This window comes from Haemaphysalis longicornis, unplaced genomic scaffold (genome assembly GCF_048455015.1).
Source record: "Haemaphysalis longicornis isolate Haplotype H1 unplaced genomic scaffold, Haemaphysalis longicornis Haplotype H1 scaffold_2, whole genome shotgun sequence".
In the NCBI taxonomy this organism is placed as follows: domain Eukaryota; kingdom Metazoa; phylum Arthropoda; class Arachnida; order Ixodida; family Ixodidae; genus Haemaphysalis; species Haemaphysalis longicornis.
The window spans coordinates 261,726,425-261,751,873 of NW_027526295.1; the positions used below are offsets into that span (position 1 = coordinate 261,726,425).

At 48.2% G+C, this 25,449-nt stretch overlaps 1 protein-coding gene across 1 annotated transcript in view; it reads left to right on the plus strand.

Moving 5' to 3' along the window:
• Nucleotides 1-725: 725 nt before the first annotated feature.
• LOC144170540 (protein O-mannosyl-transferase TMTC4-like) overlaps nucleotides 726-25,449 on the plus strand; it is a 36,666-nt gene continuing 11,942 nt past the window's right edge. Inside the window, exons 1-12 of the mRNA XM_077700396.1 lie at nucleotides 726-849; nucleotides 3,905-4,275; nucleotides 5,149-5,329; nucleotides 8,078-8,165; nucleotides 9,908-9,999; nucleotides 11,086-11,175; nucleotides 12,477-12,629; nucleotides 15,604-15,800; nucleotides 21,229-21,406; nucleotides 23,685-23,741; nucleotides 23,900-23,971; nucleotides 24,114-24,301. Of these exons, the coding sequence (XP_077556522.1) occupies nucleotides 3,950-4,275; nucleotides 5,149-5,329; nucleotides 8,078-8,165; nucleotides 9,908-9,999; nucleotides 11,086-11,175; nucleotides 12,477-12,629; nucleotides 15,604-15,800; nucleotides 21,229-21,406; nucleotides 23,685-23,741; nucleotides 23,900-23,971; nucleotides 24,114-24,301 (1,622 nt within the window). The 5' untranslated portion in view covers nucleotides 726-849; nucleotides 3,905-3,949. The remainder of the gene's footprint in view (nucleotides 850-3,904; nucleotides 4,276-5,148; nucleotides 5,330-8,077; nucleotides 8,166-9,907; nucleotides 10,000-11,085; nucleotides 11,176-12,476; nucleotides 12,630-15,603; nucleotides 15,801-21,228; nucleotides 21,407-23,684; nucleotides 23,742-23,899; nucleotides 23,972-24,113; nucleotides 24,302-25,449) is intronic.

Here is a 25,449-nt window from a genome sequence, read left to right on the forward strand (position 1 = left end):
CGCGGGCTGTCCGAGGACTGCGTTCGGACCGGAAATCCCATAGGAATACATTGGAAAATCGAGCACCAGTCCGCGGACGATCCGGGGCTGATAATCGAGGAGGCCCACTGCATGCAATCGCAGTGACGGCGGTGACGGGACGCGTCGAAGAGCCGCACTCGGGCGCGTCGGGAAGAGAGAAGCCGGCCGGCACCGCTTCGACTTGACGTCACCCTAGCAACTGCAAGCGCAGCGCCACCCCAGCCAATGCCACTGCCAGCTCGAGGCTTAACTTGACCTCTGCACGAGCCCGGACTCGGCCCTCGGACATAGCTCCCGGGGTTAGGCCGGTTAGGCTTATCGCCCCTCTCCACACGCTTTCTGTCGTTTTCTGTACTGCTGTGTGTCGGCGGTGACGGAACGACGGCGCAAATTATTGACGACATGCCCGACCTATTGTTCAGACAAAAAAAAAAAAAGTCTTCGTTCTGCGTTCACCGTCAATTTTCTGTCGACATGCCATGCCATCAACTGATGACAGTGACAAGGAAATATGCAATTATACTCTTGTGCGCTGACTTCAGTTAAGCGAAGAGAGCTTTTTTTTCTTTACCTGAGTTTCTATGCAAAACAATAAACGTTATTGTTTCTTGCATACAGTTTCAAAACTCTACTATTCTTTGTGCTCTGTTTGTAGCTAGGTGTGAAGATTTGTGTTTACCAGCGCCATCTATAAACTAGGCAAACTAAGGTGGACAGATGAAATAAAATGGTAACGACTTACCTACTGAAAGTTACCTGTGTGGTCGGTCGTAGCGAAAGGCCCTGATCCCACATATTTTACTCGAGCGCAGTCGTAGAATGAACGGAGTAAGTAATAGTCTATTTCATTTCCGTTCAACATTTTTGGCATTGCACCAATGCTCAAGCTTCGAGTGCACGTGTTATATGCGCGAGGTGCCAACCGCGCGTGTATGAACTAGCTTTCATATGTAACATGCTTGGTAGAAAGGAGCTGTGGTGTCAGTTTAGTGTCTGTGGGGACTTTTTTTGCATTTATGCTAAGATTGTGGCTGACAAAGCTTAAAATTGTGGACTTTTTCTTGCATTTCGAAACGCTAAATCTAGCCGCTACCACCGACCATGCGTCGGTCGGACCGAAAGCTGTTTCGATGCTAGCTTCAAACCGCCACGGTGCAGTCCGAAAGAGTGATCCGCCGTAATGCCGGCGCACGATGAAATCACGGTTCTGGGCAGGACACGAGTGAGCAGATACGCGCTCACTCCTGCGCCACGCAAACTGTTTTCAGCGACCCGCAGCCACTTACACTTGTCACCTTCTGGTTAGCGTTGCGAAAAGGAGAGAGACACTTTAGAAGTCAGCGTAGCTATGGCACGCTTGGCTTGCCACTGGAGCTGCGCGTTCCCCGGTTCGGAGAATGGGGGGTTCCCACGTTACGTAACCCCCTCACGACTGTGGACGGAGGCCATGGGACCGTCTGTTATGATTTGTTTGTTATGAGCGGGACCGTTTGTATGGGATTTGTTTCAAACCTGGGGAGGAGGAGGTGTATTGAAAAAAAAAAAAGACAAAAAAAAGGGGGCTGTAACGGATCTGACCTAATTCACCCCAAGAACTTGCATGTTAATGACATTAGCAATGTTGACAGGAAAAAAAGAAAAAAAAAAGATTGAAGATCGTTTCACCAGGGCAGATGCTAGAGGTATCACTCGAGCAGTACAAGTGCCACTCGTATACCCGTTTTTGCACCGCTTACGCCTTTAATTTAGCCACCTCTTCAGGGTCACCGGACGCGCTTTGAGCTTGGCGTCGTTAATGCTGTTCAGCTTGACGAGTGGGTTGGCAAGCATAATTATTGGTCAAAGTACTTCGCCCGTCCAGTATAAAATTATTGCAAGATGACAAAGGTAATGTACACCACAAATGCAAGGACAAAAGACCTCTTAGGCGAGAATGCAGCCATACATGCGCTAATGTACTTGCCACACTGTTGCCCTCTCTGCAGCTACTATGGTCTGCATGCAGCAGCCACTGTACCTTGCACACTTGATGCTTGAAATGGGGGACTTGATAAGCGCTTGTCTGTTCGGGAATGATCATTGAAGACATAATAAAGAAGACGCCGTCTGCGAGATAAAACGAAACAATGAGGTTTCAGCCCCCCGAACCGGAGCCTTGTTCTTGAGTGTAAACAAGGCTTTCGTTCGGGTGGCTGAAACGCCATTGTTTCATTTTCTCTTGCGGTCGGCGTCTTCTTTATTAGGTCTTCAAACACCTGATGCTTGCATATCGCATCCTTTGTTTGACAAGAGAAACTATTTGTGACTATTAAATGGACTTCGCCGAGCCACTTAAGCATAAGAAAATTTTTGCCATGGCTGCACTACCTGTAGCTTCTGCTGTTTTGCCAGGCTTGGGCAGATAAGGAGATGCAAGCTTCTGTCAAAACAGGCACGCACCAGTACTCGTTCACAGAGTTGCTTTATGTATCTACCTCCTAAAGATTCCCGTGATGCTTTGTAATAGCAGCAGGGCAGTGCAAGCAGCACGAAAATTAAATGTATTATCATAGTCTGTGTAATTGCATTTATTTACATCGCATTTATGGTATAACTTTTGCAATCCACATGATATTGCATAGTCTTTGCGCTGTCCTACAGACGATTAAAATATTAAATGGTCCTGTAAAGTGCTCATATGTGAGCCGCCCTATTTTTATTGTTACAAAGACTGCTACGAGCAGTCAGTTGTAGTTTCACTGCTGCCTTTTGTTCCATTAGGGAAAGATAGCCCCACAACAAGAAGGTATTTGAAAGCGGAAGGAGCAAAGTACAAACTGAGTGCGGGCAAAGAAATTCTTACACAGGAGCATTGCCAGATTCGAAAGACTCTTCGACACCAGCCCCTGGTCAAAATTTCACCAGATTTCACCAGCACTAAAATACGCCTGCTATAATGTAATTCCAGCTCCTGTACCAATTTCTGTGCATGCAGTTTGCCAAAATGTAGCCTTGAAGATGTTTTTGTTGATTATAGCAGACCATCCCATCACAGAGGGGGTGACTTGATTACTGCTACGATTAGAAAACGGAGGTGGTGACTTGATTACCTCTGTCGTTAAATTAGCGAAATGGGTTTGAGAGAAGTGAAATAAAATTTCTTATTCATATCCGTTGCAATGCCTGTTTATAGACCACTTACTCTTTCTTTATTGGGCATCCTCGCACAGGCAGTTGCTGCGCTCATTGTGCTTTTCAATTATGTTTATATTATAACAAGATCAGATGCAACGTATATTTATTCGAAGTTAATATGTGAGCGTTTAACACTTGGCTGGTTATTGCACAATCAACATGCCATACAAATCTTATGTAGCTGTCACAAATTAGTGAGGAATTTATTATAGAGGGAGTGCTAGTTGTGCGTCCTGTGTGAAATATTACCAAGAATGTTACTCACTGTGGTTTGTTTGAAATACAGAACATCACATTGAAGTTTTCTTTCAAGCAGTGGTAAAATCCAAAACAGTTGTCCAGAACACTAGAACATGCATGCAGTCCAATAATGTAAGGTACTCTTGGTGTTTAGGAGCGGAAAAAGCTTCCATTCAGGGAAAGGAAACCATAGTTTAAAGCAGCCACACAATGTTTTAACCACTTTTCACCAGATTCTAAAATCTGGTGCCGTATTTGACCATCTGGCAATGCTGTTACACAGACTCTAAGTGAGTGGGTGCAGCAGAATCGACAGTTGAGCTAGTTGGCTTTGGTTCATCATAAACAGTGCTGAAGACACGGGCTTGAGAAGGGGGTCACACAACAGCTCAGTGGGAGCAACCCTGCTGAGCACACCAGTGCTTACTGTAATATGGGGCCCTTCTGTCTGGTCCCCCCCCCCAAACAGGCAGTTGGGGTCCCGTCATGACCTTAGACACTTCGCGGCGGCACCATGGCCATCATGCTGGACCACAACCGCAACTCGACGGGGCTCAAGTGGCCCAGCTCTGCGAGCCGCGACTGGGACTGGGCGCTTCCAGTGTCCGACTGGGCCGTGCGGCTGGGGCCCTGGCTGGTGGCGGGCGCCGCCATGGGCTGCTTTGGCCACAGCCTGGCGGGCGACTTTGTCTTCGACGACACCGAGGCTGTGGTGCGCAATGTAGACGTGCAGCCCGAGGCACCACTGGCACGCATCTGGGTGGATGACTTCTGGGGCACCCGGCTCCAGGCTGCTTCGAGCCACAAGTCGTACAGGCCCCTCACCACTCTCACCTTCAAGTGAGTGCCAGCCGGGATTTCCAAGCCATGCTTGCCGCCAGATGCCTTGGCATAGTTGGTCTTTTTCTCAGGCTTTGCTTCTCAACCTCGGGATGTATCCAAACAAAACAGCTGCTTTATGACATTCCTCTTGGGCTAATTTCTCCCACGATCTCCTCGTGCAGGGTGTGGTTTCCTAAGTTGAAGCATTTCTCATCAAGTCCTTTTCCTATTTTGCTTGGCAGCACTTTAGGTTACAGGGTACACAAGGTTAGGGAGCACACGCAAATGAAGTGGACAACACGTGTGTCTTCCCTAAATTTGTTTACCCTGGAACCAAAAGTACAGTCGAGCAATTGAATAACAATGCAAGAACTGACCAGCCCAGTTCCTCACCTTGCTGACAAGTTCTTTTCCGCATTACATGAGGCTTGCAAAGTTATCTGTTTCTTGTTTCATTACAAAAAAGAAAAACACAAAGGAAGTTTTAAAAAGCCTGTACACATGACCATCTTCAACCGTGCATGAACCAACCTGCGCATGCATCCCCCCACTTCTGTCGCAGACAGAGAACAAAAATTTAGCCGCGAGCGACAAGATAATGTCGTAGTGGAAACTGAAGTGACCTGCGAAGCTTCGTGGCTGCGACGGTAAAGAAGCTAATAGCAGCACCTGATGGATGAGATGACAGCGGCCACAATTTACTCAATGGCTGTGCAGTGCTGTGCTGATTGCTGCAGCCACGCAATTTCTTCTCCAGCGACAGATGCCACTTGCTTAACCTGCATCAAGTCTTGTGACGTTATCTCACTACCCTGTAAAGCGGTGTTTCCCATCCTGTCTTGTTCTTGCTCCATTGTCACGGATGTCAAGTCCATGTGTGCTGTGTTGCAGACTGAACTGCCTGCTGGCTGGTGGCCTTGTGGCAAGCCACTTCCACGCTGTCAACCTGATCCTCCATGCCCTGGTGTCAGTCCTCTCCCTGCGGCTCTTCCGTGTCCTTCTGCAGGGGGCGCCACGGGCTTCCCTCCTGTGTGCGCTCCTCTTTGCCACACACCCGGTTCACACAGAGAGCGTACGTGTGGGGCTGGCTTGGGGCCACTGGGTCATTTTAGCCACTGGCTGTCGGATTCTTTTGGACGGTTGCTGTGCCTTTGCACATATAGTTGGCAATGTAGCAGTGCCGTTGCTACATTTTCTGGCAATCCAAAATATTTAGGGAATTTGAAGTGATGCTCTTGAGGAAGCACAAGCATAAGATTTAATAAATGTATTTTCTTGGAACACGATAAATTAGTGCAAACCTAGTTATGTGTCGCAGTTAAGAAAATGTGTCTTAAAAGAAGGTCAATGAAGATGTCATAGAAAAAAACATTATGTACGGTGGGCTATAGCATTTCATCACTGAATCGACTAGCAATTCATGCCTCGGTTGTTTTATAAATGAACCTGTGTATTGTTTCCAGTTGTGGGTACTTCACAGCTGTAATATCTGCAATGCAAAGAACGAGCATAAAAAATAAAAGAGCATATAGTGAACCAGATAATTTCTGTATGCAGTGTGGTCAACTACATTAAAGGGGCCACGCAGACAAAATAGTTTTTTTTTTATTCGAAAGGTTTGGTGTTTTATAGTGCTCTTTTTTTTTTTTCCTCCTTGTTTTGTGAGCACTTTCAACACCAAGTTGAACAGTTACCAACTAGCCCTATTGTCCATTCCACTGTTTTATAGTGCCCTCAGTGCTTGTCCAGCAGCAAACGATGCTTTATTCACTGAGAAATTAAACATTTTAATTTGTCTGCTAAATCGTGTGTTTCGGTACGCCAACAGTGACGTATCTGGTGCAGAGCCTTAAAACGAAGCATAGTCTGAGTCTGCTCAACAGGGGTTCTACAATCTTGCAGACAGCCATTTGGTTATCGTGTTTATCTGCCATTTTCATAGATGGTGCTGCAATACCGCTGAAGTTAAGGCCCCTAAAATAGCTGAAGTGCCAGTGTTTGCAGTTGCATCTGGCCTAACTTCTATAGCTGCTGTATTTTTGTTAGGGTTGGTACTAATCGTGTCCTAAAACATAAGCTGTGACTCAACAATTGATGTCACGTATGTGGTGGTGCCGCTTATGTCTCTTGGTCAGTGTTGTGTCAGACAAGTCAAACTCGTCCGATGGCTGTGTTAACCCTTTCACTGTCACTGACATATCAGTACATTTCCGCATTTCCCCTCCGCAGTGTCATTGGCGTACCGGTACGTTCTCCATCGTGTGTTCAAAAATTCGCGCCATAGCGCAAAGCTGGCGTGCCTGGACTGTTCATGCCATCCGTCGAATCTTTCTAGTGGCTCGTATTTTCACTCGCAAGCTCTCTTACGGTGGAATATTGAAGAGTACGGAGCGACCGCGCTCACCCTTCGTTGCTCTGGGGGGCATGGTCGCTCTGCACGCTGTACTCTGTCGGGATGAGTGACCATGCGCATGCGTGCGATTATGCGTGCTAGGGTGGTTGTGTCGTCTACAACGGGTTTGTTTCCCCCCCCCCCTATTTTCGTGTTTGCTACGCTTAGCCTAGTACGCCGTTGCCTCTCCAATAGGCCGAAACATGACTCAATCACGGCTTTCGCTCACTCGCTGCGGCCTTACTTGCCGCTGTCAGCAGCAAACGAGGTTATCAATGTTGTATCCCCCTTTTGTCTCTATCTGCCATCATGATTTTGCAACATGTCATCTCTGTGCATTGTGTGGGCTGCTGAAAGGGCCCCCTCCATGCGCGCGGTTACTTTTGGATGACTGACTGCGCGGGGCCTTCAACTGCGGACAGGAGCGATGGTTCTTCAGATTCCGATCTGAATACAAGCCGAGTTCGGATTCGCATTCTGAGTTTCTCATCCAAGGAAGAGGTGTGAGTTCTACAGCGTCAGATTCTGATGTTGAAATGGTGGGGTTGTCATCCCAGAAGCGTGCACGGCAAACTGAAAATATCTGGAAGAAAGGTGATTTCTCACCCACGCTCTTTCCTTTTGACGCGTGACGTTCAAGATGCTATCATAGTCAAAGAAATCACTATGCTCCTTTCATAATATTCTGGAATCCAAGCCGACACTGAGAGTGAGTCATGGCCAGAAACACCCGACAGTGAAAGGATCAAGCAGTGTCAGGTGGCAAAGTGCTGAAGTTTATGATGTTTGCGAATTTTCATTGTTTACCCCACCAATCTTACTGCTATAAAAAAGAATGTGCCCTAAATTTACTGGAAATAGCTCATTCTACAAGCTTAATATCCCTGTTCAATTTGTGTTTGCTTTTGCTGGCCTTAGCCAATCACGCAGCTGCCCATAATACATCATAGATTCTAGTGCAGAAAATGAGCTAGTGGGAAGTTTGCATCAAAAGTTGTGTCAGTGTTATTCTAACGAGGTACTCTTTCAAATGAACCAAACTTGCATTTTGTTGCGTGGCCCCTTTTTAAGGTTCCACAATAGTACAATGATTTGCTAGTTCATAGTAAGCTCTCCTGAAGAGTGTCAGGCTGCTGAGGGTCTCTAGGAATGCGTAGGCAAAGCAAATACCAGATTGCCTGCAGAGACTTCCAGGATGGACATTCGAGGTGCACTTGATGGGCTGGTTAGTGCAGCAGACTTGAGCAGCATTTACGTCATCAGCTGCTCTGGCATGGCACTGTCTTGTGACTAATTTTTTTGTCTCGCTCTGTGCATGTGAATTGGCAGTCCTTATCTTTCTCAGCCCTCCTCAATATTGAGCAGTGGGCTGTGATGCTTTTGAGTAGTAGCCTTGGGGCCGAATGCCGACCGCTCTGCCCTTTGCAGGTGGCAGCGGTTGTGGGCCGGGCGGACCTGCTGTGCGCTGTGTTCTTCATCCTCTCCTTCTTGTCCTTCATTCGTTCCTGCTCCTCTGGTGTGGCACTTTTACTGCTCCTGTTGATTTTCACAAGTACTAGTATCGCCATAAGGGCCTTTTCACAGTAACTCCTGTGAGCAGTTTATTATAGGACGTTTACCATGTGCTGTTGGGGGGGGGGGTTGCTGTGTGGTCATTGATGGTGTCACAGGACATGCGCTGCCAAGCACATATCTGAAATATTAATAGCACATATCGGGAAAAGATCTGAAAAAGCAAACAGCAGTTACCTGAAAAATGAAACCAGTTCGAGAGTTGTGGCATCGAGCCCGGAATTCAAAGCATCACTCTTGTTGCCATGGATTGTCACTCTTGTTCTGTTGTTAAAGTCGTTTTTAATAATTGTAAATGTGAACCAACCAGTAGTCCAAATCACCGCCTAAATTTGGACCAAACCCAGGCCTCTCTGGTATTGAAGTTGGAATCATAAGCACAAGGGTGCAAGTCTTTGCTGATAACACAAGTGTAATTGCAGGTTTTGTGCTCAAGCTTTGGGGCCTGTTTGAAGGCCCATGATACAAAAATAAATTTCATCATGACTTGTAGATTTTGGTGCTACTAAAAATGCCTCTACCAAACATACATGTAGTTACTGCTCCAGACCTTGCCCACGGAGGCATGGCATGCATCCAAATGGAGGATTACCTGAAAGAGCAAAACCAATAACTAATACCTGTGCTACTTAACCATTTTGAAGGCCTTCGAACACATTGTCTGTCAAAAGGCACATTGTCTATGAGGCACTCTTGTAATTAAGTAGTCAGCTGGTAATTTAAAGTTCCTGTGTATATTAATCTATCTGAAGGATTATCTTCCCCAAGCCAGCATGCACTTACAACGCATGCCTATGCCCAGGATCTTTTTATTTATTTTTTCTCGTTTTAGAGTGACAACTTGAGGATTTATCATAAGGAATATTGTCCTTGGAGAATTGTCATAATTTCACAGCTGTATGTCACTCAGCAGCTGTTGCTCGCCGTTGGGAAGGTTTGCCTTCTCTTTGTTGTTTCCAGTTATTCAAGTAAAATATGTCATCATTCAAGGTTATGATGTTAAAAATTAGTGCTTTCTTTTTACTTCTGCAGGAAGCTTTTGAATTGATGATTGGAAGCTCTTGTCTCCCTTCACTGCTTCCTTGTTCTTGCCAAGCATTCTGCAGTGGAAGTTCTTGCTTTGTGCAACAGTTCTGCATGGAAGACTGCCTGTGATTTGTTAAACTATATCTAGGCCCATAAAAAGACACCAATGAAAGTAGCAGGGGCCATCTGCACTGGCAGCCTAGCTGAGATCCCTTAGTTACCAATATGCACATTTTGATGGCAACAGCTTGTGATCACTAAATATGATAAAACTGGTGGCATGTACAATTAGCAATTTTGTTGCTCTTGATGTGAAGGCAAAGCAAATTATAATTTCATATCGAAGCAAATATTTGGTGATTGCCATCATGAAAATTTTTGGATGTGCTAGTTAAAGCCTTCATAAAAGCATTTATACGGCGTAAAACATACACAGTAACAAGTGTAGGTCTACTTTTTGTTTTTGCCTTAGTTGATGGCTTTGGAGAAATTTCCGTCTAAAGAGGGGTCACGTGATGGTTTTCAAGAACTGTTTACAATAGACCAAAACCAAACAGCCCAGCTATCTATAATGATACCTTGTGCATAATCTCATGTAGGGACACGCAATAAGGCGTGTTTATTAAGCGCAAGATTCTTGTTCTTTTTTCTTCCCCTTAGAGGATCCCTGGTCATCATCCCTGTGGCTGTTCACATCAGCGTTAGCCAGCATCGTGTCCATGCTTTGTAAGGAGCCCGGCATCACAGTCATCGTAAGCTCGCACATGATGTCTTCTTTGTGTTTGGTTCGCGAGTTTGTTACTGCACAAGTTTCCACAAGTACAAGTCTCAAGATATGCTGGTTACACGCAAAGAGCTTTAAAGAAACTGGCTGCAGTGAATAAGCTCAGACACTAAATGAAAGCCCTAAGCTATGTGACAGCAATACAATAAGCTTCCCTGGCCGAGCACCACTGCGCTCGACATGTATGTTATGGGGGACTGTCCGACTGTAGGGGGTGGTACTCGATGTGCACAGGAAGAACGGAAATACCTGTAAGGGGGGGCCATAGCTGTTTATAAATTTTTAAAGTAAATGTTGGTGCCTCTTGGTGGCTGTTTGAGCTGCTTCTTGGTTCGTTCGCAGTGATAAGAAAAGAAGCTCGTAAAGCACGCCTAACAGCATGTGCACATTAGAGAACAAGCTTGCAGTCCTCACAGTCCACTCACATAAAATCTGCACCCATCACCCCAAACATTCACTGGCTATTTTGCTCAAGGTACACGGCGTGGGATTTGTGAGACACAAGGAAAGATTTTGACGGCACACTCACCACACTCAAATGCAGCGTGACATGCTGGTAGGGTTGCATAAATAGTTGAGCCCTCAAAGCAAACGTGCTATTCGCATTATTCAAATGATGGCAGAATGACAACTCGGTTAGTCCAAGCTGAGGCAACTATTTGAGGTATAGTAGTGCAGTGCTAAACAGGGTGTCAGCAGCTTACACTGACCAGAATTACTGACCAGCTTACAGTAATGCAGGAGCATGGTGAAATGGTTCGGTTATGTGGCTATTAGCACAAGCTGTTCTGGACACACATAAGCACGCCCACACGGTGCTTTCAAAAAGGTAGGCTGTACATTCCACTGCCCACATCATGTTTTCTCTATGACAGCAGCTTCCGGGCTTTCTTTTCCTATTTTTGCTCGCCTTACTTGGAACATATATGGTGCATGCATTGACCAGTAGTTTAGCTACAATTTGCCTCTACTTGTGCATTGCACAGTGATACTGTTAGAGCTTGTTGCTGTGCCAGGTGTGTGCTCATTGCTCTGTGTTTCTCTTTTGTCGCAGGGGTTGTGCTTTGTGTATGATGTACTCATCATCTGTAAATTTGACCCCCTCCGCATCATCGCCTGCCGAAATGGCTTGAGTGAATTTAAGGTAAGAACCACCTTCTTCTGCAGTCATAAAGGAGCTCCCCCCTTGGGGGCTGTCGCAGCAGAAGTGTCTGATGCTGCCAAGATGTTGAACTACCGGCTGCTGGTAGTCCTGCATGTTCTGCCCATACGTGGCTCATCTCCTTCTTGCCCCACTTTAGAGGCCGTTTCTTTCTTTCGTGCCAAAATTCTAGCACCCTGCTTCACACGCAACTCAGTTGTTGGATGAGAAGATGCTGCGGGTTTCCCTCCATATTTACATCCACACCCCCACCCACAACGAGTCCCAGTCCATTGTCACCCCCCGAGCTGGTGAGATCGATTGATCCAGACACCTCAGAACGTGAAGCTGAATGATGCGCTGCTTTGGCCATCACATTGCAAGGCACAGGCTGCCCAAGCAAGCTCTAATTATTGCAAACTAATTAGCAGACCTCTACTCTTTCACACTTAATAGTGGCATACTGTAGGTCGTGGTTGCTACCTGTAGGGGTACCCTGAATGCCCATTAGCGGCTTGCTTAGAAAGCAGCCGTGGGTTCCTGTGGGTGACATCCCACTGTCATTGCTACTATGGCTACATGGTTGTGATTGCCCATTTGTATGCAATGGAGATTAATATTGTTGTGTGGGGAATTTACAATGTTCACGAACGCATTTTCACGAGAGTGAAAATATTTCCGATGTTGCTGTTTTCTGAATCTGCCGGGTACTTCTATTTGAGGATTGCAGTTTTGAATTTTCAGTCGTTGTCCTGTATACATGCAGTGTAATTTAAAATGTATGGTGGGATTTAGCGTCTGCGTGTAGCAAGTTGTGCCACTTGCTTTTTGCAAGACTGGCTTACGCAAAATGAGGGTTTGCCCAAACCTGAACGTGCACATGGGACCTCACACGACATTCATGGCATACTGACTCCATTTTGCGTACCAGCATCCCGTTTCTTTGGTGCACCTGTTCTGGGCAGGGGAAGCGAAAGCTAGCGAGAAGGTTTTGGTGTTGTAGATGGGGAGGCAGAGGGCAGCCCTACATGAAACAGCCTTTTGTCCTACTGACTAGTCAGAGAGAGAGCGGGGGAGGGGAAGGAAGTAACAAATATTGATCTAGGCACGTGAGTTTGAGCGAGAACTGCGTTAAAAACTGGACAGGCACATGGGGCCCCATCTGAAGTGCTTTGCTAGCACCAATGAGGCCTTGATGCTGCTGTGGTGTTGCCACTCTTGTAACATAACTTCTGGTGCATTGCACACGTGGGTACCTATGCAAGCAAGAAGGCTAAGGAGGGTGTTTCCCTTGGTTTCTCCAGAGACGGCTGCTGCCTGCAGCACTACGACAAGGCACCCTGGCAGTGGTGGCATGCGCGGCGTTGCTGCTGCGGTGGAAGGTGATGGGCTCCTCCTCGCCGGTTTTCCAGCGGACCGACAACCCAGCCTCGTTCGAGGAAAGCCTCCTGGTCAGGGTACGTGGGAGGCCTTTCCTTTGCGGTGGGCACGGGGGATTCGGCAGCAGGGACTGAAAGAACGCCTTGATTTCTTCCAGGCATTCTCTCCTCGGTTTTCGGTGGCCTGTGGGTTTAGGTGTGTGGGAGAGCTTTGAAAGGGGATTGCGAGATGAGAAAGTTCAAGAAATAAATAAATGTGTTTGCAGCACTGATTCCTTTTCTAAGGGAAAGGGATATGAAACAGCAGAATGTGAGGTTTTGTGAGACGTTGAACACATAGTGGCCCTATCATCCACACCCCAAACAACCATGTTTGTGATGTACCTTGACTAAAGCCAGTCTAACTGTGAGAAAAAGAAGAAAAAAAACGATTGCAGCTATTACACAGGTTGAGGAAAAGTGGTGTAGAGATTCTGTGGTTCAAAATACTAATGGAAGTACTGAATTTTTACCAACCTTGCAGGCAGAGGTATGAAATATGGAGAATCAGTTCAAGTTGTCAACTCTGTATCAAGAAGTTTTTAATTTTCAGGTAAAATTTTGACTGTGATGTTTGATTCAAGCTGAAATTCAACTGTTTGAACAGAGCTTTGGGCTTTGCATGCTGTCTGAGCCCAAGTTTACGGCACTGAGCCCAAACTGAGATGCGGGGCTGTACAGATACGGGGCCGTAAACTGAGCCCAAGTTTACGGCCCTGCATCTGTAATGCAAACAGCATCATTTTACTTGAGCCCTGAAGTACAGCAGAGCACTGCTACATGGAGCAATGTTGACTGAGTTTTTTACTGAGATCTTCTTCAGAAAGCCTAGCAGCGTAGTGGGTGTTCATGAAGCTCTTCTGGGGTGATCGGATACAGGCTGAGAAAGGCAGTCCCGGATCTTATCGTTGAAGGTATGAGGGGAAAAAACTGGCCTACGCTTATAAACTGTTGTTTGAAGTGCAAACTATAAAAGCCACCATGCTCTGTAATTAATGACGGGTATTTGTGTGAGCCAACGTTGTTAAATGGTTGAGACATATTTATGTGTTTATGCTGGCATTTTGAATGGGCAGACCAGCATTAGGGGGGCTTGCAGGCACCTGTATGAGTGGTAAGGCATTGCAGCCACATGGAGTGCTTTACCGTTGCATGTTTGTGGGCATAATTCTACATGAGAGTACTGTGTTTGGATGCTGAAAGATAATGGGGGGACTTTCATGTTATTTATCCAGTTGCTCAGACTGGGCGCAAATACACCTGATGGCAGAGTATTACATGGGACAGGGGTCAAACAGCTGCGCCATTTGTGCCATTAAGCACCAAACTTGTTTACCCGCACCAACCTTGTGCCAAACTGGCTCTACTGTGCCAAACTCGTTTCACGGTGCCGTCCTGTGCCACAGACCCCGAATTGAGTGATGAGATATGACCGCCGTGATTCCCCGTACTCAAAAACTTGGCTGAAACATCGTGTTTTCGGCTCTGAGTAGCTATGGAAGTTGACTTTTGTTTAGCTCTAAGGCCGTAGGCGCTACGTGCCCCTTTCCGCCTTCACTTTGGACTTATTTGTGTTGAATTTGTACGGTTGTGCTTGCCGGTATTGGCTGCTGCACCACAATCAATGGAAAATTACTAAAAGTAAGTGAAATGTTTTTGTGTCGCATTGCAAACCATTTTTTGACGAGCATAGCTGCATGTATTGAACAAACAGGGTCTTGGATGCTTTGCCTTTGCTTGTTAATTCAGTTCGCCTTTGTTGGGAGGTAACTACTCATTTTCGCCTGTGAACATTGGGGTTAGCTTTTCTTATGTGGGAGATGGTCCAGCATTAATTATGCCTTCTAACACGCTCTTGCTACGTAGTCCATGGCGTACGTTTGTCGGCTTTTGCAACCCCGTGACGGGTGAAGACAAAGCTATGTTCTGCTTCGCAAGCACTGAAACTGCTCTTCGATAGAAAAAATGCAAGCAAAAGCCTTGTTTTACAGAATGCCACCGTGTGTTCGCTTAACAATGCCGTCTACCGGGCAAAAAGCGATGGCCTGTTATCTGATCCTCTTCAACTCTGCGCTTGAGGTTTAACCGTTGAACAGTGATGTAACATGGCGCGCTCGCTGGGGCCCATGGTAGATAACAATGCATATTGTAAATTTCTGGATTTAGTACAAGAACTGCATTCCCGGTTGGGATTAGGTTCTAGTGAAAGGTAGAATGCCTAATATAGCAGATAAATACTGTATTTACTCGATTTTAAGCACCCCCTCTTTTCCATGCTCACGATGACCGAAGTGAGGGGGGGGGGTGCATAGATTAAAAAAACAGAAATTACCCCCCCCTCCCCATCACTTTTTTTCACTGCCGTATCTTGAGACGGGCGCAAGGAATAATCTTTTATTTGGAAAACATTCAAAAGAACAATGTGTACAGACAGTGAACCCGCGCTGCTTACGTATGATACCTAGTCAACCCTGCTACCATTTGAGTCCGTTGTGCCGCTTGGGCTGCTGCTCTCAGTATCTCCCACCAGGTCGTCTTCTGATCCGTTGAAATGGTTTTAAATTGGAAAATTTATAAATTACTTGGCCACAACGTCTACTCGGGTCCGCTTCTAAGCGTCTCAAATCCGCCTTGCAATGGTTGCTTAGAAAAGGGGGTGGTTAGATTCGCATGCAAACTTTCTTTGCAGTTTTTTTTTTTTTTTTCAAAACTAGGGGACGGTGCTTAGGGTCGGGGAGTGCTTAGAGTCGTAAAAATACGGTAGATTAAACTGCGCAGGCTACTGCGCCAGCCCCCTGCCAAACAGCTTTTCTGGCTGCTCCAAACCTGCCTCAAAAGGCCTTTCTGGCTTCTCCAAGCCTGCTACAAAAAGAAATTGTGTCTGATCCCAGGGCTGCTCCCAAATCGATGTACCCTGCTCCACCCCTGATGGGGGAACAATGGTGCAGCTCTAGGTCGATGGTAGGGTGCCACCAGTACCGCCTGAGGTCTGTTCTGTGTTCATGGGATGCAGGTGGCCAACTACAACCACGTGTACGCGCTGAATGTGTGGCTCCTGCTGTGCCCGGAGTGGCTGTGCTTCGACTGGTCCATGGGCTGCCTGGACCTGATCCGGTCGGCCTCCGATCCCCGGCTCCTGGGCATTGCTGGCCTCTGGCTGGCACTGGCTGCACTCGTGGCTAGGCCGCTGGGGGACGCGCACTCACGCAGGTAGGAGGGGTCTGCTCCGTCATGCACAGCACAGCTATGTGGGGTAAGGAGGGGGGGAGGGGTGGGGGGGGGTGCAGCCACTCCATGTACCATGAAAGTTTGCTCTTTCTAGCTTGGCAAGCAGGGGACACAAGCGAGGGGGAAGGGAGAGGGCACGTAGCGGCACTTTGAATTTATTGTTAAAATGGAAAGAAAAGACCACCAGCAGGCGTAGTTTGTCTCACCTAAGGGTGGACACCAGGACGCCTGCTGGTGTGGAGATGTGGGGAATGGAGAATACAAGTAGACAGGAAAGGGAGAAGAGAGAAAGGGAGAGGATACATGTATATGTATATACAAGACTAAAGACTCAATACTATAGTGCCACACTCCAGTCAATTGACGGCAGCACAGAGGGGCGGTGCCGTCAATTCCTCGTTCGCGCGAGAGCGGGTGTGTGCGCACACACCCCGGCTTGACGAACAAAAGGACGTTCTCTCTCGTGGGCTTTTCTCAGCTGTGACAGCATTGCTATTAGGCTGCCATAAGATTTTTGGTCCCATTTCTAATTAAATAACTTACCATTGACAAGTCACTACATTTACGCTAGAATATATACAAGACTAAATACTAAGAAAAAAAAAAAAGAACACGGCCGCAGTTTGGTTTCTTTAATTGGGGAGAAAACGGAGAGCCGGGAGGAGTCCTGAGGCATCCAGGTAGGACCCCAGGGCCTCATGAACTCCATCCCGCTCTCTGGCACTGCCCTGTGGCCACAAAGTCTCTTCCAAGGGCCGAGCCCTTCTTCTGAGGGAGGCCAACAGTTCAACCCTCCCTGCCACAAAGGGGGGGCACTCAAGGACACGATGTGGCAGGGCCTGGATGGTCACGCGGCAGTGCTGGCAGGACGGGTCGTCAATGAGCTCCAGGTGGTGTTTTTGCTCGGCCGTCCACACGCACCCCACACACAGGCGCAGGACAGCTGAGCGTTGCTGACGAGGCAGCCATGAGGCCCACCTCTCCAGCGGCCAACCGCAGATGTGAGTGTTGGCCTGCACGTGCCTCTGGATCACAAGGCGGGCGTAATCCGCAGCTGCCTGGACAGCCGTGGGCAAAGGGGGCAGCTCGTGGGCATTGACTGCCAGCTCGTCTGCTCGCTCATTGCCCTCCAGCCCAATGTGGCCTGGCACCCACTGCAGACACATGTGAGCTCCCCATTCAGCCAGCTGTGCGACCTTGTCCCACTCAGCCCGCACCAGGAGCGAGTGCAGGTCACCCTCCCGGATCCGCAGTAGGGCCACCCGGGAATCATGCAGCAGGGCGAAGCGCTTGGGGAACGGCTCCAGCTCTAGTAGCAGGTCCAGGCCAAGGCTTACGCCCCACCATTTCGGCCGTGGCGGGTGGTGCGGCGTAGTGCAGCTGGGCCTGCCTGATGGCCTGCCCCAGCACTGCTGCTGCCGTGGCCGAACCCTGCCGCTGCCGCACGGAGCCATCTGTGTCGGCCAGAGTGTGGCCCTCCAGGTCACCCCACACGACGGCCCGGGCCAGGTGCAGCTGCCTACAGTGCGCCGTCCACCGCTTACTGTGCTGGCCAAGGATCTCCACGTGCACCTTGGCTACCAGGGCAGGGGGGCGGCTGGCAGGGGGCCCCGCTTGCACAGGGGCCTCCACCTGCTCATAGAGGGCCAGCATGCGCCCCATGCGCAAGTGACGATGTGTGCGCAGCCGCTGCAGCAGGGGGCTGCCCCCCTCTGCCTGCCGCAGCCGGTCAATGTAGCCCAGGGTGCGCTGCTAGGCGTCATTTGGAGCGTCCATGCCCTCCGCTTCAGCCAGCGTCTTCTCACACGGAGTCTTGAGGCAGGCCCACGTCATCGGCGTACACCGACATGTACACCTTGTGTGCCCCTCTTCTGGGAAGGCAGTCTCGCAGTGCCGCCATGACCAGGGAGGAAAGGGCTCACGACTGAGCCCTGCGGGCTGCCTACGTCCACTGGCCGAGGTGCTGACATGGCGCTGCCCACCTGCACCTGCTCCGTGCAGCCCGTCAGGAATGCCTCGATAAAGCCCCGCAGCTGGCCTGCAATGTCAGCCTCCTCCACGGCCAGGGAGATGGCGGGGCATTGCAGGTTGTCAAAGGCGCCCTTAACGTCTGGTATCCCCAGAGCTGCCACCTGCTTGGTAGTCTGGGAATGCTCCAGCACTGCCACCATGTCGGCAATGGAGTATATGCCGCCGGAAACCTGTGAGCTGCTCCGGGATGAGTTCCTCCAGCGCCATGATGGCCTCCATCCTGAGCAGGGCTACCCGCTTCAGCAGTTTGCAGCCGCAGGAGGTGAGGGCAAGGGCGGTAGGCCGTGACTGCCCAGGAACTGCGGCCTAGATTGAGGAGGGCTGCAGAATGGCCAGCAGCCAGTCGGGCGGCAGCTGCCTTGTCGCCCAGATACGATTGTAGGCTGCCAGAAGCTTTGCTAAACCCTACCCCCTCCAGGTTGTGTGGCATCCGGTAGATGAGGCTGTCGGCCCCTGGCGCCGACTTCCACTTGCAAGTGCGCAGCGCCCCACGGAGTTTGGCCTCCGTAATGAGGGTGTCATTGAGTGGATGTCATCCCTCGGACTTGTCCGGTGCAGCAACTGCAGGTCAGCTGCCACCTGGTGTGGCGGCAGGAAGTGCTCCGCAAAAAGCTCGGCCAGCTCTTTGTAGCTGGCCTTCCTCCTGATGGCCAGGGCAGCCAGGGGGTTGTGGTTTCCACGGGGCTTGAGGACCTACTGTGGAAAATGCCCCAAAGGTGACGGCAGCAAGGGTCAGCCTCTGAGCTGGCGCACAGCTTGGCCCACCGCTTTCTGCTGAGGCGGTTGGCGTGCCGCCGACAGGCCGCATCCACACGACGGTGCGTCGTCCAATCAGTCCTGGCTCCCAAGCGCTGCGCCTTCCTCTCTGCCAGGTTCCACTCCGCTTGCAACTGCAGCTGCTTCAGGTTCAGCATGGTGGCATCCCTGGTGATGGAGGAGCTCCGCAAGGCTCGCCTAGCTCAGCGAAACAAGCCCAACAGCTCCTGCTCGCCCCCCAGGGCCTCCTCAACAAGGCAGCGCCGAAAGTGCTCCCAGCGGGTTATGTGGTGCGGGGGCACACGTACACACACAGTCACGCCACCACCTGCCACGAGTCGCAGCGTCACAGCCACACATTCCTGCACTGACGTCGTCATCACACTAGTGTCCACCATGTCTTCGGGCGGCACTTTGTTTGGGCAAAGGCATTTTTTTTGCAGGGTCTTGTGTCATGCTTCGGGCCTTCTCCATTGAAACCCTTGATTAGGCATTGAAATTTGCAATATCAATTTCTTGTTGTGTCTCTGAAGTATTTAGGCATTGCAAGTATTGAATTAGATACTTTGCTACATGTCACTCACTGTCGACGCACCACAGGTATGAGAGAAAGTTGCCAAACTTACATTTGTGACTTTCACACATTCTTGCAACTTTGTTTTAGCAAAAAATTCGGCCTCGGAACATGTTATGTATAGTGCTTTCGTTTTGTTTTTACGAGTCTGTATAATGTAAAACAGCCTTTAGATGTGCTCAAAAAAGTTATTTTTAAATGTGACAATAATGGTGGACATTTAGTTTTTTGGGGGAGAAGGACTTTCTGAAAGCAATCGCGTTGATATATTCAAGCTTTGTCAAACTGTAAAATTCTGAGCAAGTGCCCCCTCCCGTGCATGCACCCCCCACCCCAGTTTGGGCAACTTAAAATTGCTACCCTCCTCCGAACAAGCATCCCTACACAACACCAGCACCCCCTTGCGAACCCTAGCTGTTTTTTAGCCGTAGCCATTAGGCTTAGTGCGCATGAAAGTCAAGCCAGTCGCCAGCTGTTCGTTGTGCTTCAATGTGACAAGTGAGCTGCACAATGCGTTATTACATGTTTACAAAGAAAGTTTAGGTGGTACAGTGGCATCTCAAATCTGGGCAAAATGTGCACAAGACCTTGCACTCTTCAGCATTGATCACGAGCTTTTAACTGATTGCAATTATCCTGCATTGTGTGCATTGCTGTGATCTGCTTATTCCTGCTTCCATTCTTAGTTTCTGAGCAAATCCGAGCAAGCTTTTAACTTTGTAGTAATTGCCAACTCATGGGGAGGGGAAGGGGCACTAGCTTGGATAATTATGATAAATTCTAATGCTGAAGCTGAAGTCTTGTCCGTATGCTAGAAAAATGTTGTCAGTGCTAGTTATCAACTATTTATATGCTTGGTCTGTAAGTTCTATGAATTTGAACAAATTTTTGGTCATATGAATCTAGTGAAACTGCAGCAAAAGATGGCAATCTGTACTCCTTACTCATGGTCTTGATTGACAGTGCAGTTATGTCTCCTACTAGATTGATTGATTGATTGATTGTGGGGTTTAACGCGCCGACGCAACGCAGGCGATGAGGCGCGCCGTAGTGGAGGGCTCCGGATTAATTTTGACCACCTGGGGATCTTTATCGTGCACCGAAATCTCGTACACACGGGCGTTTTCGCTTTTCGCCTCCATCAGAAAAGCGGCCGCCGCGGCCGGGAATCGAACCCGCGACCTCGTGCTCAGCAGCGCAACGCCTTAGCCACTGCGCCACCGCGGCGGGTGTCTCCTACTAGAGCAACTGAAAGCACTTGGAACCTGCAGATGTAATTTTACCAATGGCATCCCTAAACCAAATATATAATGTTATGTATTATATTCACACCTATTAACTACCATGATCTTCTACTACAGTCTGTGTAGAATGAAGTAGTCATCTGATTCAGAGACAATATCTTTCCTGTACACACTATGTGCTTATAGATAACTTGTGAGCAACTTTGACATACTGAGAAATGATTGCGATAATGCTTTACACTACTACTTTTTGTGAGCCAAGTGAGGGATAAGCCCTATGCTTATCCATGCCTTATACCATGTAGATATTACCGAGGTTACAGTCAAGCTTTAAGCATTGGCACAAAGCATTGCAATGGGAGGAGCAGTAAGCCTTCCTGGAGATCTAAAGGCACTTGGATGGTACTCCGAAATGTGCAAGTGCGAAGGCCAAAGCACAGAGGCTTGTCAAGGCTCTAGCTAGGGATAAGTGTTCTCATTAGTATCACCAGTGGTAAGTCACAAAAAAGCAGCTGCTGGAAAGTCAGAAAATGCAGCCAGAATGGAATTGACTTCACCTCGTATAACTAAAAATGTATTTGATTTATGTTCTTATTCTTTCAAGTAAATACTAAAGGCCCTCAGTAAGAACGTATGGGGTTGTCAGAGGATTTTAGCCTCGGCAGCACAGTTGATGCGGGGTCAAACATCTCACACAAACCCCCGAGCACAAACTGTTGCAGAGGTTCACCCAGCTGTCGCCCAGCTAGGGATCGGCATTCGGTTGTTTCCATAACCACCCCACCCCACCCCACCCCTTGCACAGGGTGGTGTGGCTGTCGCTGTGCCTGCTGGTGGTGCCCTTTGTGCCGGCGTCCAACGTGTTCTTCCGCGTGGGCTTTGTGCTGGCCGAGCGGGTGCTCTACCTGCCCAGCCTGGGCTCCTGCCTGCTGGTGGCCACGGGCATGGCCCGCCTGGCCGCAGCCCTGCCCCACCACCGCAGGGTGAGCCCCCCCTTTGTCGGACGCACTTGACACGTATGACCGTTGGAAGGCGACAGGCTTGCGTGTAGCGTGCCCTTGTGAATTCATTGTATGGGGGAGTATTCTTGGACAGTAAATCAAATGAGACACAGCTATAGATTGTGTACACAAACTGGAACTATGCTATGTACTCCTGCTTTGAAAATGTGGGAAAGGGAAATTTTGTATGTCAGTGTCACTTGTGTATGCATGCCTAATTAAAGGTGGTTATAATCAGCCAGCACTGATGATACACTGGCATTTTATGATATCTTATTCGAGTGCCACACATTCTTTCCTATTAAAAAATTCTCACATAAATCCAGTATTCAGTGTACTTCATCATTCAGCGCATTTCAGCATGTTTCGGTATTCAGTGAAACTGAACACTGCTGTTGGTTGTGGATAGGAAGCAATAAATGGCCACCTTGTGGCTGTATTCAATCTATGAGCAAGCCCATGTGTGTTGTGCACATCTCTTGTGTGCTTAGCTGACGTCTTCTTTACTGTTTTTTTTTAACATAGCATAACATCAGCTGAATGCTTGATTAAAAATGTAAGAAACAGCGCAAAGGACAGGACGTAGATTAGACGACAAACACGCGGCGCTGACTAACAACCAGGTTTTATTGCTTGCAGGCGGCTTATATACACATCTACACAGCAATGGAAAGGGAAAAAAGGAAAATACAGATAGCAAGGGAGGAGGAAAATACACAGTTTTATGGAAATTCTGTCTTACTATCTCAGAGCCACCCTCGTCAGTCACCAAGGGAACATGTTCATTCAGAAGGAGGGTATCTGCATAGGTTCATCTCTCGCCCCAATTTTAAGTGATATGCTTTTAGCTCGCTATGACAGAAGCCTAATGGCCGCTTTAAAGCCGACAAACACGACTAAAGTGTACCGGTACGTGGACGACTACCTTGTTCTGTATAAATTGACTGATGAACACCAGGAAAGAAATTCCATCGATCTAATTTTTGAGGTGTTTCAGCAAGAACTAAAGTGCCTGAACTTGACGAAGGAACTACCCGATGAAAATGTTTTACGTTTTTTAGACCTTACAATCAAGTTCAGCCCTGAGCATGTATGCTGGCGTTTTGCACCCCGCTCGCAAAAGGCTCTCTTGCCTTTTACTTCGGCCCACTCAAAGATAGTAAAAAGAGGGGTGGCCACTTCATGTTTGAAATCGGCATTAACCAGGTCGTGCGAGCACTCAGCCCAACAAAGTTTTGACGCCAAAATGGGCAGACTAGAAGCAGCGGGCTATCAGCCTCCGTTTTTATCCAGCATTGCAGAATCCCTGTTATGGGATCTCCGGAAACAAAAACAGAACAAGCCGTTACCTAACGAAGAAAATGAGCACGCAAAACGGCGTACAACCGTCATTCCTTACGTGCATCAGGTATCACACAAAGTTAAGAAGATTGCCGATAGAGGGGGCGCAAAAGTTCTTATGTCCGCGCCCAACAAACTAAGCAAGCTCTGTGCGATGGTAAATAATGTAGGCAGAAAGCACAACCCATGTAAGATTAACCACAAAACGAAGTACGTAGGCTGCCGTCAGAATGTCGTTTACGAAATCCCCCTGGATTGCAAACGAAGCTATGTGGGTCAGACGAGAAGATGTATTAATCTACGGCTCCAGGAGCATGCAAATTCACTAAAATCGAATGGCGGCGGTCACCTAGCTGCACACTGTCGCCAGTGTAAGTGCCAACCAATGTTTGATGAGTGTCGTATTATTCGAAGATATGCAAACAAACGTACACGTGAAATTTTTGAAGCCTTTTGCATTAGTCAGAGGGGCGATAAATGTGTAAGCAAACCTTCCGTGCTTCTGTATGAAAATGAAATCGCGTATCTTTCAAATGTATAACTGGGCCTTACTTATCGATGACCATGTGACAATAACTTGTGTATTTTCCTCCTCCCTTGCTATCTGTATTTTCCTTTTTTCCCTTTCCATTGCTGTGTAGATGTGTATATAAGCTGCCTGCAAGCAATAAAACCTGGTTGTTAGTCAGCGCCGCGTGTTTGTCGTCTACTCTACGTTCTGTCCTTTGCGCTGTTTCTTACATTTTTAAACATGCACCAACCCGCCCACTTGCTCCCCGTTCTAAGAGGAATGCTTGAGTAAGCGTTTTTACCCAAGAGCTGTGGTTGTCTAACAGGGTAGCTAGCATTTAAAAAAGCTCACGTACTGGCATTTTAAGCTTGCAACCCTGCGGTGTGCACGTGCCTTGTTATTTTGCAGGTGCTGCAGTGCTTCATGACGGGGTTGCTCGTGGTTTTTGCCATGAGGAGTATACAGGTTCGTCTCTGACTACTCTGCTCTTGTCTGTTGTGCAATCCTTGGCTGGAGCAATGCTTTGGACGGGCTTCTCGTTTTGTTTGTCGCTGCTGTTGAGTGTAAAGCACCAGAGGATGACTTGATTTCAGCCAGAGCGCTTTTCTTTTTTCCTTTTTCAGCGGTGTCATGAGTGGAGACAAGAGTCATCGCTTTTTGCATCAGGCCTCAAAGTCTGCCCTGGAAATGCTAAGGTGAGGGTAGTTATGATTTTTCTGACTGTACTGCCATAAACGTATACCTGTGTGCATGGGCCACATCTCTCAATTCCTTTGTGTCAATCATTTTCAATTATGCTTTTGATTTCATTGCATCCTGTCGATGCACGGGCGGCAGGTGCACTACAACCTGGCCAAGAATGTTGGCGACAGCGGGGACCGAGACGGTGCCATTGGGGGCTACCGGGAGGCTCTGCGTCTGCATCCTGACTACGACCAGGCCATGAACAACTTGGCCAACATCCTGCGCGACATGGGACAGCTTGACGAGGCACGCAGCCTGCTCCAGCGGGCCGTTCAGCTCAGGTAGGGGACCATGCTCAGGGCTTTTCCAGCAAATAGCTCTTGCGGAATTCCCGGGGAATGCTGCACTTGGTGCAGTCTAGACATCTTGTTTTATTACCGTGCGCACCTTGTGGCATCAATTCTGTCTGAGGAGAGCCCTCTAAGTGTCCCCTGCTATTTCTGAACACCCCCGTTGCTACTGCAAAGGCTAGATCTAAGTCAGTGATGCTGGGTGAATACATGGCTGTGGTGGTGCAGCCGTCAGCCATCCCAGCACTGGGGGCCTTTTACAGCAGGCCGTTAGTGAGAAAGGGGCGAGAGGTGGCCGTGATCCACTGAGGCATGTCTTTCAACATTTCATTTCATTTCATTTCATTTCATTTTCGTTTTATTTCCTTCCCCGGAGGGACGGAAATAAATATGGGATGGGGTTACAAAAAACATACAAAAAAGCCATTAATTAGCTGGAAAAATGGCTTGTGACACCCTGCATAAATGTTGATAGACAGGTGATTGCTGCAATGTGGTGAGGGAGGTCATTCCAGTCTTTTGCTGCATGAAGAAAAAATAAGGCAGCAAAAGTAACGGTGCAGGAACTTTGATGGACAACTTGAAGGAAATGGCCACTGGGAGGTCAACATTGCTTCTACTTGATGCTTACGCATTAAACTGCTTGTTTTGTTTTCTCTTTTCACCCTTGTTCCGAGGTCAATCTGCTCTTGGTCTCGAATTTAGAAGTGGCTGCTTTCTAGGCCCCCTTGTATCTCACACTATCGCAATTGTAAGTAGGCTGCAGTATAGTATAAAATATTTAGCGAGTGGCCCTGTAAACTAGGAGGGGCACTTGCTTAGTACAAAAGGCATATAGAAGATTGAATTACATTTCCTCAGACATGGAAGAGGGGAGCATGGGTGAGAATGCTTGCTCAGTATTCTATATTACAACAGGAGTCAGCACCCACAACTTCCTTGCTGCATTGCATCCCCTCAGCTAAGAAATCCCAGAGGAAACTCTTTGTAAAAGCGGTCTGAATAGTGCCAACTAAGACGGGAGGAAGTCAGTTCGAGAGCACGACAAATGCTGATGTCCCATGCTCAAGTGTAAGTGTCACATCCTAATTGTCGGGCTGCTCGCCTTGTGGCACTGTAGGGATGCCATCACAGAACCC